General features: G+C 60.5%; 1 protein-coding gene across 1 annotated transcript in view; it reads left to right on the top strand.

Moving 5' to 3' along the window:
* PODN (podocan) overlaps positions 1-14,008 on the top strand; it is a 41,706-nt gene that overhangs the window by 17,404 nt on the left and 10,294 nt on the right. The window contains exons 3-8 of the mRNA XM_051999673.1: positions 2,002-2,095; positions 5,349-5,413; positions 7,056-7,165; positions 8,394-8,550; positions 9,752-9,867; positions 12,459-13,116. Of these exons, the coding sequence (XP_051855633.1) occupies positions 2,002-2,095; positions 5,349-5,413; positions 7,056-7,165; positions 8,394-8,550; positions 9,752-9,867; positions 12,459-13,116 (1,200 nt within the window). The remainder of the gene's footprint in view (positions 1-2,001; positions 2,096-5,348; positions 5,414-7,055; positions 7,166-8,393; positions 8,551-9,751; positions 9,868-12,458; positions 13,117-14,008) is intronic.

Here is a 14,008-nt window from a genome sequence, read left to right as displayed (position 1 = left end):
TACAAATTGTTCTGTTCTAAACTCTTCTAGATTCTATCTTTACAGTATCGCCCACCTCTGTCTCCTTCTTTGTACTCATACAACCACCTTGTTCATTCAGGTCCTGGATTACTGCGTTAGTCTCCCAAGGGGCTTCTTTGTCTCCAGCCTCTCCCCATCCGATCCGTCCATGACCCAGCTGCTAAAGTGTTCTCTCAAAAGTGCATATCTATCATCTTTCTCAATAAACTCCAGGATTTTCCTAATTTTTTTTAGGACAGGGATTTTTAATGTTTTTTGTGTCACGAATCCCTTTGTCAGGCTGGTGAAGTCTATGGCTCCTTTTTTTCAGAAATAATGATTTTTAAAAATTTAATATTTTATTTCCCCCAATAATATGTAAAAAGAACTTTAGAACCTTTTCCCCCTTGAGTTTTGAGCTCCAGATTCTTTCCCTGACTTCTCCCCCCATCCACTGAGAAGAAAACAATTTAACATAGGTTACACATGTCTAGTCATCCAGAGCACATTTCCATTGTCATGCTGTGAGAGAAAACCCAGACAAACCCCCTCTCCCAAGAAAAATAAAGAAAGGAAAGAAAAAGTATCCTTCCATCGGCATTTATACTCCATCGACCAGTTCTTTCTTTGGCGACGGGCGGTGTCTTTTGTCACGTCCTTCAGAGTTGTCTTGGATCCCTGTGTCGCTGAGAATAGCTAAGTCACTGACAATTGGACGTCGCGCAGCCTTGCCGTGTTCTCCTTTGCATCAGTTCCAGGCTCGCCATCCTGCTCGTCATCCACAATGCATGAAGTTGGATGCATAGGGTTACAGAGGAAATCGGTTCTACTGAGGAAGAAGCAATGGGCTTCCTCTCCAAATTCCCAGATCCCTCCAAACTCGGCCCGCTGGCTTTTTGAAGCTCAAGTCAGGTTAAAATCCCCACCCCAGCACGAAATGCAGCTTAGGGTCCTTCATGATGGTCTCCAGCCTCTTTCCTGCCTTAGGCTACATCTCTCCCTCCTGCCCCTCCTGGGGATCTTCTGTTTGCCATCTCTGGGCCTGAATAGGAGCTTCCTTCTGCTTTCTAGAGAATTTCTCCTTTCTTTGGCTGCTCAGCTTAGATCGGGACAGGCCGGGTCCCCCTCCCCCCCCACCATGAGCATGTCCTGTATATTCCTGTGGAGACCCTCAGACGTTCGCAATTGCTTCCTGGAGCAGAGAGCAAGCTCCGGAGGGCAGGGGCTGCTTCAATTTTGGCTTGGTATCCTCGGCTCCTAGCACAGGGCCTGGTACGCCATAAGTGCTCCTTAAACGCTCGGTGCCTTCTTGCTTCTCAGGTGTTTGCCCTTATTTCTCTCTCCTATACTTGGTTTTCCAAATAAAAGTCAGTGGCTGAGTTTCCTGGGCATCCACATTGGGTTGCCTTAGACCAGGGCTTCTTAAACTTTTTTTCACTTGCTACCCCTTTTCCTGAGGGAAATTTTTTTCCTGCGCCCCCTAGCTGCCCCTGAGGGAAATTTTTGTGTGATTCTGGGTAATGGGTGCATGAAATCGATATACAAACCATATGCTGACAATAAATCCTCATTTCATGACCCCCACATTCGGTTATGAGACCCCAGGGGGGTTGTGACCCACAGGGTAAGACATTTTGCATACAACTCGTGATTTTTCTTTCTCCTCCCAACCTGCTCCCTGGGAGAGTCTCATTCTGGGGTAAGGGTGGTCCGTGGCTCCCCACATTTCCTGCTCCCGCAGTCCCGGATGTCGGACTGTGCTTTACTCCATGGCTCTCCACCACAAGCGCTCGCAGGGGACTCTCCGGTCGGCCTCCCCGTCGGGCTTCCCATCGTTACTGCTCAGCGACCACTGCCCACCCCTTAGCTCTCTGGGATGCCCCAGTGATAACATCCCCGGGAATGAGGGAAACCCCAGCGAGTCCCACTACGAGGCTCAGACAAGGGCGGCCTTGGGGAGCTTTGTCCTTTGGCGTGTAACCCCCCTTTCCCCTCCCACAGAATAACCAGTTGGAGAAAATCTACCCCGATGAGCTTTCACGACTCCACAGGCTAGAGACCCTCAACCTTCAGAATAACCGGCTGACGTCCCGAGGTGAGGGGGCCCCGGGCAGGGGAGTGGAGACCTGCTGGAAGTGTAGGATGCGGGCGGTGAGGTGTCTGGGGTGAGCCTCGGTTGGGGGGCCCCCTGTGGCTACCCTGGGTGTTTGGGAGCCTACACTGGCTCAGGGCAAGGGGCTGGTTCTCCGGGTCGGGGAGGCAGGCACTCGGCAGGTATGAGTAGGGAATCTCTTCGGAGAGCCCTAATATGAGAAGCAGAGGCCCAGAGGAGGAGAGGCAGAATGGGGGGTCCCTGGGGTCCCCAATGTCAGCCAGACTGGGCTGGAACCTCTCTCTCTAGTGATGGGGAACTTCCTCTCTCCTGGGGCGAGCCATCCTGCTCTTGGCTAGTTCTGCTACTGCCCCGCCTTTGCTCCTTCCCTTGCCCACCTCTTGCCCTTCCCTCTGCCCCCTCTCTTGCCCCCGCCTCTGCCATCAGCAGCTTCTTTTCCCAAGCTAAACAGGCCCGGCCATTTTTGCCACAGTCTCTGGGAGGTTGCCCTTCTCTGGGCATTTCCTAACTTATCAATGGTTTTCCTCAAAATGGGAGGCCCAGAAGCGAGCCCCGGACTCCGGATGGGGTCTGGCAGGGCCCAGGGCAGCGGAACCGTCACCTCCCTATTCTCGGACCCTGGGCCTTGCTTAATGTACCCAACATTGAATGGCTTCTCTCGACGGCCACCTCCCAGTCTGGATTGGTATGAGCTGTCAGCCCACTAAGCCCCCCAGATCTTCTTCAGATCCCTGACCAGCTCCCAGTATCTAGGTTTTCTGACCGCTCTTGGAACATTTGACCTTCGTCTCTGTTGGATCCGTTTCTGCCTGCTCCGGCCGCTCCCTCTGACTCAGCCTAAGACCGGGATCCTCCCGAGGGCAGTGCTCTAGCGTGGCTGTTGTCCCCTCTCTCTCCTCTCTCCCATCATTTATAGTTTCTCCATAGGGCATTTCCACATTACTTCTCCCAGTCCTCATAAGGGCCTCCAAGGGTAAGGGAAAGAAAAGGAAGCCCATGAGTTCTAAGGGAACCTGCTCCCATTTTACAGAGAAGAAAACTGAGTCCCAGGTCTGGTCCACGTGTCAGGCCCTTCCGCCCTTTCCCTCCCTTGCTCTCTCAGAGGCTTTTAAAGAGCTGAGAAGGGGGTTCCTGTAAGCTCAGGGTTCCCAGAGACATCGGGGCCTGGGGTCAGGACCTGCCCGTGACCTTGGACGGTTCCTCTCCCTGAGCCGGAGAGTGGCCAATTTTCGGGCGGCCCCGGTTCCTGCCCCAGTGCCCAGAAAGAGGCTTCTCCCTGCGGGGAACGCTGCGGGGGGGCAGGAGGAGGGAGCTGCCCCCGAGGGCCCACGGCCAGTCAGGCCCAGCCGGGCTGTCTCCTAACTCCCAGCGCCAGCTCTGCGCTCACCGGGGCCGCCTTCCTGCTGACGCTCGTTAGAGACCCTGACCGGGGAGTTTCTCTGGTCACTGCTGAGGAGGAAGAATGCTGGGGCTGGGTTCGGATCCTGCCGGCTCCTCTGTCTCAGAGCTCTGTGAGCCTGGGCAAAGGCTCCCCTCAGAGGGCCCTGTTCCCCTCGGCTGCAGGACCAGAGTAACTTCGCAGCCTCTGTCCTCGGGGCCTGAGAGAAGGGGATTCTGGGAGCGCCCGAGAACTTGAGGAAGGCGACTTCCTATTATAAACAGGACATCAGGAAGAAGCTCAGCAGGGCGGGGGAGGGGAAGGGCGTGAGGGGCGGGGCCGAGTGCTCGCCTGGAGGGCGCCTTCTGTGCCCGGCCTGGGGAAGCAGCCGGGGAGTCAGGGCCGGAGTGCGGCAGCACCCACTCACCCCCCCCACGGTGAGCCAGGACGCGGGGAGGGAGCAGAGCCGAGACGGGCTCCATGTGCTGGGGAGCCCGGAGAGCAGAGTGGGAGAGGACAGGTGAGGGTCTCCCAGGTGGAGCTGGGGAATTTGGTCCTGGCTTTTCCTGTCCTTCAGTTCCCTTGGGCTACTTGGGGAGCTGGGACTGATCTGTCAGTATCCTCCGGGTCCTGGGGGAGCTGGGACTGATCCGAGGTTGTAGCCAATGACTTAGTGCCTGAGCCAGGCGCTGCGTTAAGTGCTGGTGACTGAAACAGGACGTGAGGCGGTCTCTGTTCTCCAAGAACTTACAATTTACGAGAATTTCTTTCCCTTGGACCCCTTTCCTCTCGAAAAAAAGATAAAACTTTTGCAATAACTATTTCTAGTCGAGCAAGACAAATCCCCAAATAAACCCCGCCCGCCCACGTCCAGAGATGCAGCCACCCTGACCCCTCAGCTCCGTCTTCATCCGAGGTCGGGTCCTGACCAGTGACCTGGTCACCGGGGTTAGTCACCGTCAGTCCGAGCTCCCGGGTCTCTCAGAGCTGCTCATTTATGGCCGTATTTACTCCATCGCATGAACTGTGCCCCTGGTCCTGCTCCTCTCCTGTCGCAGTTCCCGCGCTTTCCCAGACTCCTCTGAAACCTTCCTTCTCCAACTGACAGGCGTCCGCTTGGTCCCCAGGCCTTTGCCTCCAGGAAGGAGCTTTTCTTTCCTACGGCTCCTTTTCCTCTTTCTTTGGGGTTTGGGCCTGGCGGCGATGGAGGAGCTAAGGGGCCTCCAAGCTGCTTTTTAGAATGATCGGGACAGTTCACAGAGACCTTCGCTTCTAATGGGGAAGCGAATACATTGGGGGGGACTGGAGAAGGTGGGGTGTGAGAGAGAGAAAGGCAGAGGGACAGAGACAGAGAGAGACAGAGACATAGAGATACAGAGACAGAGAGAGACAGAGACAGAGACACACACACACATACACAGACAGACACAGAGACAGAGACAGACCATAAAGCAGGAATCATGGGTGGACCTGACCCCAGATTGAGCTGGAAGCTTGGACTGGGGCAAGATAATGGGGAAATGCACTTATCAGAGGTGGTTTCTGGGATAGAGCCCGAGCTTCTGGTGGGGATGATAGGTAGAAAGGAGGTATCAGGGTTCAGAGATGGTTTGGCAGAGATTTGAGCTCGCACCTCGTGGCCCCTCAGCAGAGCTCTGGCCCGGCCGCCTCTGGCTCGGGGCTCCAGGAGCCCCTGAGACCGGAAGCAGTAAGAGAAGATGCTGCCGGAAGGCCTGAGCCGGCCCAGTGGAGGAGCCCTGAATGCCGGGCCAGGACCCCAGGAGGCGTGGGCCTGGCTCTGCCCCAGCGCCCTCCTCTGTCCAAGGTGCTGATCTGTCTTGGTTCCTTTATTTGAAGGGCTCCCGGAGGAGGCTTTTAAGCAGCTCACAAACCTGAACTACCTGTACCTGGCCAACAATAAGGTAGGCTGGGGGCGTGTGAGGGGGGAGTGGGGGGGAGTGGCGGGGGGGAGAGGGGGCGTGTGAGGGGCAGGGGCTCCTGCAGATCCCAGAGTGCTCCGTCTCCCTCCAGGCCCCAGGTCTAGCGCGGGGCCAAGAACTGGGGCTTGGCTGTCTGGGGACCAGGTTAGAACCTGCGCTTCGTTAGCCATGAGGCGCCGCAGGGGCCGGGCTGCCTGAGCTCCCCTCTCCCCAGCTGGTTCCCCTCCGAGGGAAAGCTGGCCTGGGGCCCCCTGGGCTCCCTCAAGGCTGAGAGCTCTGGGGGAATTCTGGGAAGGGCCCCAGCAGCGGGAGGAGCCGGAACCTTCCCTCGCGATTTTTGAGTAGGGGGGGCAGAAAAGGCACCGATGGCCCAGGTCCCTGGGCTCTGCCCCATGCCTGGTCCTGCAGGGTCTTCCTGAGGGGAGGGAGGGGTCACAGTCCTGGCCTCTCCCCAAATCTCTTCCTCTGTGAAATAAGCGGAAGCTCCTGGTTCTAGGAACCTTCTAGTTCTGATGCTCCTTCACATGTGGGGGGGACTCTGCACGTTTCTGGCCCAGCGCCGTCGTCGGGGCCCCCCTGGCCTTTGGGGACCTCGGGGACACAAGCGTAGCCTCCCTCCCCCTCGCTGCATCCCGGTCCCTCTTCCTCTCCTGGTCGTACGTGCTCTGAAGCCGTGAAGTCCCACACTCATGTGTGCATGCACATGTATGCCTCGTGTGTGCATGCACATGTATGTCTCGTGTGTGTGTATGTCTCGTGTGTGCATGCACATGTATGTCTCGTGTGTGTATGCACATGCATGTCTCGTGTGCATGCACATGTAGGTCTCGTGTGTGTATGTGCATGTATGTCTCGTGTGTGCATGCACATGTATGTCTCGTGTGTGTATGTGCATGTATGTCTCACTATGTATGTGCACGCGCGCACACGGTTTGTCTCTTCCCTTAGACCATGAGCTCCCCGAGGGCAGGGATGACCTTTGGCCTTTCCTGGTGCCCTTTGCCCCTGGCCCAGAGCGGGCGCCAAATAAGACCTTGTCAGTGAGTTCTGTAAGCAGGAGGACTCAAGGAAACTGAAAAGTCCCGTGGTTCAGGCTAACGCTGGAGGGGGGTGGGGCCAACGGAGGCCGGGGTCTCCAGGGGAGGTCCCACGGAGTCAGCAGGGGACGGAGACCGTGGGGAGGGGCAATGAGCCTGGCAAGTGTGGGGATGGGGGGGGTCTCTCTTCCCTGGAGCTGCAAGCTTCAGGGACAGGGACAGGGTCCGGGGAAGGCCGGTCAATCCATTGCTCAGAGGAGGAGCCAAGAACTTTCAGAGGAGCGGGCTTGGGAATCAGCCCCTCCCTGCCCGGCCTGGGGGGGCGTCCCAGCGCCAGCTAGCACCCAGGGCCCTCCCCGGCGCCTGGCGGGACGTGCTCTAGCCGGCGTCCCGTTGCCAGCGTGATGGGGGAGGGCTCGGTGCCGCGGCCGGCCCGTGTTTCTGATCTGCCTCCTCCTCCGTCCAGTTGTCCGGGCGTCCGTCTGCACGTCCCCTCACCCGCCTGCTTGTCTCTGTCCGCCCGTCTGTCCCCCATCGTCCCTCACCTCTGTCTCTGATCTCTCCCCGCCCCCGCCGGCCCGTTCTAGCTGACTCTGGCCCCGAGGTTCCTGCCGAGCGCCCTGGTCAGCGCCGACTTCGCCGCCAACTTCCTCACCAAGATCTACGGGCTCACCTTCGGCCAGAAGCCAAACTTGAGGTCAGAGGTCAGAGTGGTGCAGGGGCGTGGCAGTGGGGGGGCGGGGGCTGGGGGGGCCCTTGTGGGCAGCACGGGGCGGGGGGGGGGCGCCCGGGGGGCCTGGCCTGGCGTCTGGCACCGGGAAGTGACGGGCAACGCTGAGCGACCGACCGTTCTTCGGCCTGCGGAGTCGGGGGGGAGGGGCCCTGTGCTGGGGACGGTTTCCTTGGGACCACGTGAGGCAGGAGCGCCAGCAGGAAGTCAGGAGCTTCTTACCCCCCTCCCCCCCATCGCCGTGGGCCTGTTTCACTGCTCGCCCTGACCCTCGGTCACCCCCAGACTCTGCGGCTTAGGCCCGACCCAGGCGGGCAGCCCCCCGCGCCCCCTCCCAGCTGTCCCTGCGGCTGCAGGGAGCCCTCCCCGGGAGGACGCGGCCCCCGCCGGCCCAGGCTGACTGGTCCCTCCCTGGGCTCTGGGTCACAGCGGCGCTGTCCCTGCTGCTCCGGCCGTATTTAGGCATGTAGTAGGCACTTAATAAATGCTTCTCCCTTGCACCCACTCCTCCCCCGTCCCAAGGATCCGCTTCAGCCTGGCCAGTGGGAGGCGCTACCCGAGAGGGCGACGTCCAGGCTGGGGAGGAGGGACAGGGAGGGGGAGGAGCTCTGCCCCCCAGCCTGAAGGGACCCCAAGGGAGCAAAGCCTGGATGTGCCCCCCCGCGCCCCCCCCCCCCCCCCCGCACTGACAGGGCTTGTACGGACGCGCTGGGCCGGGCTCCAGGGCTCTGGGCATTGGGTTCTGGGGTCGCCCCGGCCCACAAGGGTGAACGGCGGCGTCTGGGAGGAGAGGGCGCCGGGGGCGGCTCATTGGCTTTATCTGGGCAGGGATTCGTCCCGGACAAGTGGGGGCCCCCCTCCGGGAGGGAACCTTGCCCCCGCCGTAGCCCCTTCCATTTAGGGCTGGCTCGGAACGGGAGCCTCGAATGGCTCAAGGGGCGACCCCCCAACATCTCCTTTTCATACGTGTCACTGAGCCCCCCACAGGCCCCTCCTTCTCCCTCCACACAAAACAGTCTGTGGGGCGCGAGTCCAACATGTCGCCCACATGCAGGTCACTGCACTTCATTCATCCGATGCATTTGATGCAAATCTGTGCTCGTTTATGCAGGGGGAGGGGTACTGGGGGGCCGGAGGTGAGCCTGGGGGGCAGAGCCAGGCCTCCCTCAGGCAGCCCCCCGCCCCCACCCTCCAGGTCCGTCTACCTGCACAATAACAAGCTGGCCGACGCCGGGCTCCCAGACAACATGTTCAACGGCTCCAGCAACGTGGAGATCCTCATCATGTCCAGTAACTTCCTCAAGTACGTGCCCAAGAACCTGCCCCGGGCCTTGTACAAGCTGCACCTGAAGGTGAGGGGGCCTGGGGATGGCGGCGAGGGGCGGGGGGGGCCCAGAGGCCTTCCTGGAGGAGGGGGCCAAAGGCTGCCGGGGTGGGGTTAGGAACAGGAGCGGGGGGGTGCAGCTCCCAGGGAGCCCCCATTCTGTAGTGAAACACGAGGCAGGGTCTCCTCAGAGGGGGGTCGGAGAGGCAGGAGAGCGGCCACAGCTCGTGGGGGGTGGGTTCTTAGGGAGGGGTCCACAGGGCCCAGCGAGCAGCTTCAGGGTCCCCCCAGCAGCACGTGAGGAGGAGAAACGGCCCCTGGTGGGAGGGACCGAGGACTGGGGCAGCAGGGAAGGATTGGGGACATGCTGAGAAGGGCACAGTGGCCACCAAGCCTTGGGGAGTTAGCCCGGGCTGGCTGGACGGCCTGGGAAAGGCCCCAGAGGTCAGAGGGCAGGCTGGGAAAGGCCCCAGAGGTCAGAGGGCGGCCTGGGAAAGGCCCCAGGGGTCAGAGGGCGACCTGGGAAAGGCCCCAGGGGTCAGGGGGCGGGCTGGGGGTGGCAGAGAACAGGGGCAACAAGGGCAGAGCTCAGAGCTCTGAATGTGGAGGCGGCCCCTGTGGCAGGGGTGAGGTCTGCAGTGGGGCCTCTGGGGTGGGATGAGGAGGGACACTGAGGGGGGGTCGCTCTGTAGCCTGAAGCCCCCTGAGATGGGGGCAGGAGCTGGGGGGAGGACTGTGAGCCACGAATGGAACCCATTGGGGAGGCAAGGGCGGGTCCTGGTCTGGAGATAAGAGCCTTGAAGCAGCAGGAATTACTGAGTGAGGGAGAGAGGTCAGCTCACAAGTGGCCAGGGGGGTGTCCCAGCTCCCCCTCCTCCCGTTTTCATCCCGTGAGTCGGGGAGGGAGCAATGAGAGCAGGGGCAGCCAGGGCTGGCAGTGGAGGCCGGGAGGCTGAATCATCGGGAGGGGGCCGAGTGTCAGTGAGAACCAGAAGGTAAAAGGTCCAAGAAAGAACAAAGTTGAAGAAAGTTGATTAATCATGGGGCCGGCTGGGTGAGGTTGCCCATCTTTGGGGGCCGAAAGCCTGGCCTCTGGCCCTTTTCCTCCTCTTGAGCCTGCCCCCTCCCCAGGACCGCCCTCCTCCCTCCCTTGCTAGGGTCCCTAAGGCTCCTGGGCTCGGGCGGCCCCCAGAACCGGCCCCCCCTCACGCCGCACCCCCCCCCCCCAGAATAACAAGCTGGAGAAGATCCCGCCCGGAGCTTTCAGCGAGCTCACCAGCCTCCGGGAGCTCTACCTGCAGAACAACTACCTGACCAACGAAGGCATGGACAACGAGACCTTCTGGTGAGCCTCCTGCCCGGGCCCGGCCCGCCCTCTCCTGGGGAAGCCCCCTGTTAAGGGAAAAGCCATGAGCTTGAGGGTCCGGACCTTGGCCATTAACGGCAGCACACTTTCCCATCCCCCTCACGACCCCTCACAGATGGGCTTCTCAGCAGGTGAGCTAGTGCTGTCCGTGCGCTCTGGCAAAGGCTGCAGCCCCACAGGGCAGGGAGCCACCGGTGATGGGGCCCACGAAGCTTTCTGCTCGGGCCTCAGGGGAGGGAGCTAGTGTAGACATTATTAGCCCATTTTACAGAGGGAGAAACCAAGGCTCAGTGCTGTTGTGACTTGTGTGCTCTCCTGCAAGCCCCTGTTGGTCAGGAACTCCGGCCTCCCTGGCCCGGCCCCGGTGTTAGAATCAGGGATGTGGGCCAAGGCCAGGCCAGCTGACTCAGCTGCTCCCACTCGCCCCCCTCAGAGGTCGGGTCAGCGACGAGGCCCCTGGCGAGCGCCATGTTCTCGGGCTCCCTCCCCTCCTGTTCTGGGAGAGGCCTGTGGTACACAAGGAGCCGCTGGCCAGCTGGGCCCAGCCCCTCCCCCAGGGCCGACCCACTAAGGCCTGGGGTCAGGCGTGAGCCATGTGACCCAGACTCAGCCCTTGGCACACGTCGGGCAGCGCCATCTGCTCACGTGTAACGTGCGGGCCGTGGTGGGAGCCTCAGAGAGTGTACACGAGGGGGGCCGCGATGCTGGTGGAAGGGGAGAAATCTGTCGTCCCCCCGTGCCCCTGCCTTAGCTGGAGGGACCGTGGCCGGAGCCAGTCCTTCCCTGAAGGCCCGGGGCGGGCGCCAAGTCCCCGGCCTGCTGCTGACCTCCGGGGCTTGTTTGGGAGAGCTGGGACCAGGGCCCGTCAGGCCACGGTGGGGCTCCCCGCCAGCAGACTCCAGCATTTCCAGTAACTCCCCGTCCTCAGAGAAGTTGGCTGCAGGCGGGAGAAGGAGGATTCTGGACTCTGTCGGCCCCTAGGGTGAGGAGGGGAGGAGAAGGCACGTGGACCAAGCAGCCTTGTTGGAGGAAAGTGGGACGAGGCAGAAGGTTGGGGCTTGAGAGGTGGAGTGGGGCTAGCAGCCTGGAGTGACAAAGCAGAGGAGATGGCTGGGGGCCCTTAAAGGCCTGCATTAGAGGGCCCTCTTTGCTGCTTCCTGGCTGTGTGACCGAGGGCTTGTCGAGACACGTCTCCTCGTATACAAAAGAGACCAAGCTCAGCCCACTCCTCACCTCCCAGGCTGTGGCCCAGGAGTGAGGGGGTGAGAGCCTGAAGTGGGGTGGGGGCCTCTGGGGCTGAGCAGAGGGAAGGAGGAAGGAACCGGGAGCGTGTGGAACTGAATGGACCAGACCACGCTTGGCAGCCGCTTAGACCAGAGAGGGGAGGCCTGGTTAAGTGGGCAGGTGCTTGTTGACTTGACCTGAGGGAGAGAAAGAAGCTGAAGATGATTTGTTTGTGAATCCGGATCATTCTTGGAGGAGTCTGAATGAGGGGCGGGTTTGGTGGAGAGTAGACCGACTTCAGCCCTGGATGCTAATCCAGCCCTTCTGGTGGGAGCTGTCGGGCAGCTGGGCCAGCTCGGGAGGGCACGGGCCGCCGGCTGTGAGAGACCCGGGGCCCACTGGCCTCAAGAGGCAAAAAGACGAAGCCCGAGGCCCCACTTTTAACACTAACACGTAAATGCTTACGAGTCATGCTGGGAGAGAAAAGTCAGAACAAAAGGGGAAAACTGGGAGAGGGAGGAAAAAGGAAAAAGAAGTGAGCACAGCACGTGCTGCTTTACATCCAGTCTCCTCAGTTCCTTTCTCGCTGCAGATGCATTTTCTGCGCAAAGTCTCCTGGGATTGCTTTGGATCCCTGAATGCTGAGAAGAAGCAAGTCTCTCATAGTTGATCATCACGTGATCTCGCTGTTACTGTGCACAGTGACCTCCCGGTTCTGCTCGCTTCGCTCAGCGTCAGTTCCTGTCAATCTTTCTCTAAAATCTGCTTGTTCATCATTTTTTACAGAACAATAATATGCCATTACTTTCATGCACCACAACCAACGCCAACTGATGGGCATCCATTCATTTTCCAGCTTCCAGCCACTACAAACAGGGCTGCCACAAACATTTTGGCACATACAGGTCCCTTTCCCTTCTTTAGTATCTCTTTGGGGTATGAGCCCAATAGAAACACTGCTGGATCAAAGGGGATGCACAGTTTGATCACTTTTTGAGCACAGTTCCACATTACTCTCCAGAATGGCTGGATGTGTTCACAATTCCACCAACAATGTATCCGTGTCCCTGTTTTCCCACATCCCCTCCAACATTCCGCATTATCTTTCCCTGTCGTTCTAGCCAGTCTGACGGGTGTGAGGCCTCACAATTGCCTTCTTTGCAATGTAGAGCGTGGCCTGGAGCTTGGCGGGAGGAGGCCCTTGCCGGGGTCACCAGGAAAGGACTCAGGCCTGGACGTCCTGCGAGGAGGCTGAGAGCAGCGCTGTCCCTCCCTCCCCTCCCTCCCCTACATCCACGCTGGGACTCGGCTCCGATGTGACTCGGTCTCCCTTCTGTCTCCCCCAGGAAGCTCTCGAGCCTCGAGTACCTCGACCTGTCCAGCAACAACCTGTCGGAAATCCCCGCGGGGCTGCCCCGCAACATCGTGCTTCTGCACCTGGAGAAGAACGCCATCCGCAGCGTGGGGCCCGACGTGCTGACCCAGATCCGCAACTTGGAGTACCTGCTGCTGCACAGCAACAAGCTCAAGGCCAAAGGCATCCACCCGCTGGCCTTCCAGGGCCTGAAGAAGCTGCACACAGTGCACCTGTACAACAACGTCCTGGAGCGGGTGCCGGGCGGGCTCCCCCGCAGGGTCAGGACCCTCATGATCCTGCACAACCAGATCTCCGGCATCGCCCGCAACGACTTCGCCACCACCTACTTCCTGGAGGAGCTCAACCTCAGCTACAACAAGATCACCAGCCCCCAGGTCCACCGCGACGCCTTCCGCAAGCTGCGGCTGCTCAAGTCCCTGGACCTCTCGGGGAACCTGCTGCAGACGCTGCCCCTGGGCCTCCCCAAGAACGTGCAGGTGCTCAAGCTGAAGAGCAACTCCCTGGGAGCCGTGGCTCGCGGGGCCCTGGCCGGCATGGCCCAGCTGCGCGAGCTCTACCTCACCAACAACCGCCTCAGCAGCCGGGCGGTGCCGCCGCGGACCTGGGCCGACCTCGCCAGCCTCCAGGTAGGGCCCGGGGCCAGCCGCCCTCCAGCCTCGGGGCCGGGGACCACTGGGCCCGCAGCCAGGGGTCTGGGGGTGCACAGGACCTGGGGGTTAGAGCCGGGCAGTGGCCGCAGACTTGGGCCGCCCTCCAGCCTCGGGGCCGGGTACCACTGAGCCCACAGCCAGGGGTCTGGGGGTGCACAGGACCTGGGGGTTAGAGCCGGGCAGTAGCCGCGGACCTGGGCCGCCCTCCAGCCTCGGGGCCGGGTACCGCTGGGTACCGCTGGGCCCACAGCCGGAGGCCTGGCAGAGGCCTGGGGGTCAGAGCCGGGGAGCCCGGGAGGGTCGGGGGGAGACCGGGGCCCTCGGAAATCTGTGACTTGTAACAAGGGCACGTTGATAATTGGCCAACCTGGGATCGGAGGCCTTCGGACCCCGAATGGGCCCCAGTTCTCTGCACTGGCCAACTTGCTTGATCCGGTTTATAACCTGTAGTAGAATATCAAGGGCATGGGGAGGGTCTGGACTGTGCCCCCCACCCAGCCCCCGCTCCTTCACCTTCACCCTCCTAATGTGTCCAGGTCTAGGAAACAGAGCATGACACATTTTTATCATGGGGAAGTCGCGCCCAGGGGTGCACATTACCTACGATATTACACAGACACAGGGAGAGCGTGAGCAGGCAGGGAGCGCTGAGTTCGAATCCTAGCTCGGCGAGCTCGGGCCAGTCCCCCGACCTCGGCGTCCGAGCCGGCGCCCAGAGCCCATCTATCACAGAAGATCTTGCTGACCCGCGGTGCTGGAGGGAGGGTGCATGTTGGTGGTTCTCTCTGTGGGTTAAATTAGGGGCTCAGATCTTCTATCCCTACCCCCGAAGAAGGAGGAGACCCACAGACATGCGGGTGAGACGTGT

This window comes from Antechinus flavipes, chromosome 4 (assembly GCF_016432865.1).
Source record: "Antechinus flavipes isolate AdamAnt ecotype Samford, QLD, Australia chromosome 4, AdamAnt_v2, whole genome shotgun sequence".
NCBI classification, from domain to species: Eukaryota; Metazoa; Chordata; class Mammalia; order Dasyuromorphia; family Dasyuridae; genus Antechinus; species Antechinus flavipes.
This window is presented reverse-complemented; position numbering and strand designations above follow the sequence as displayed.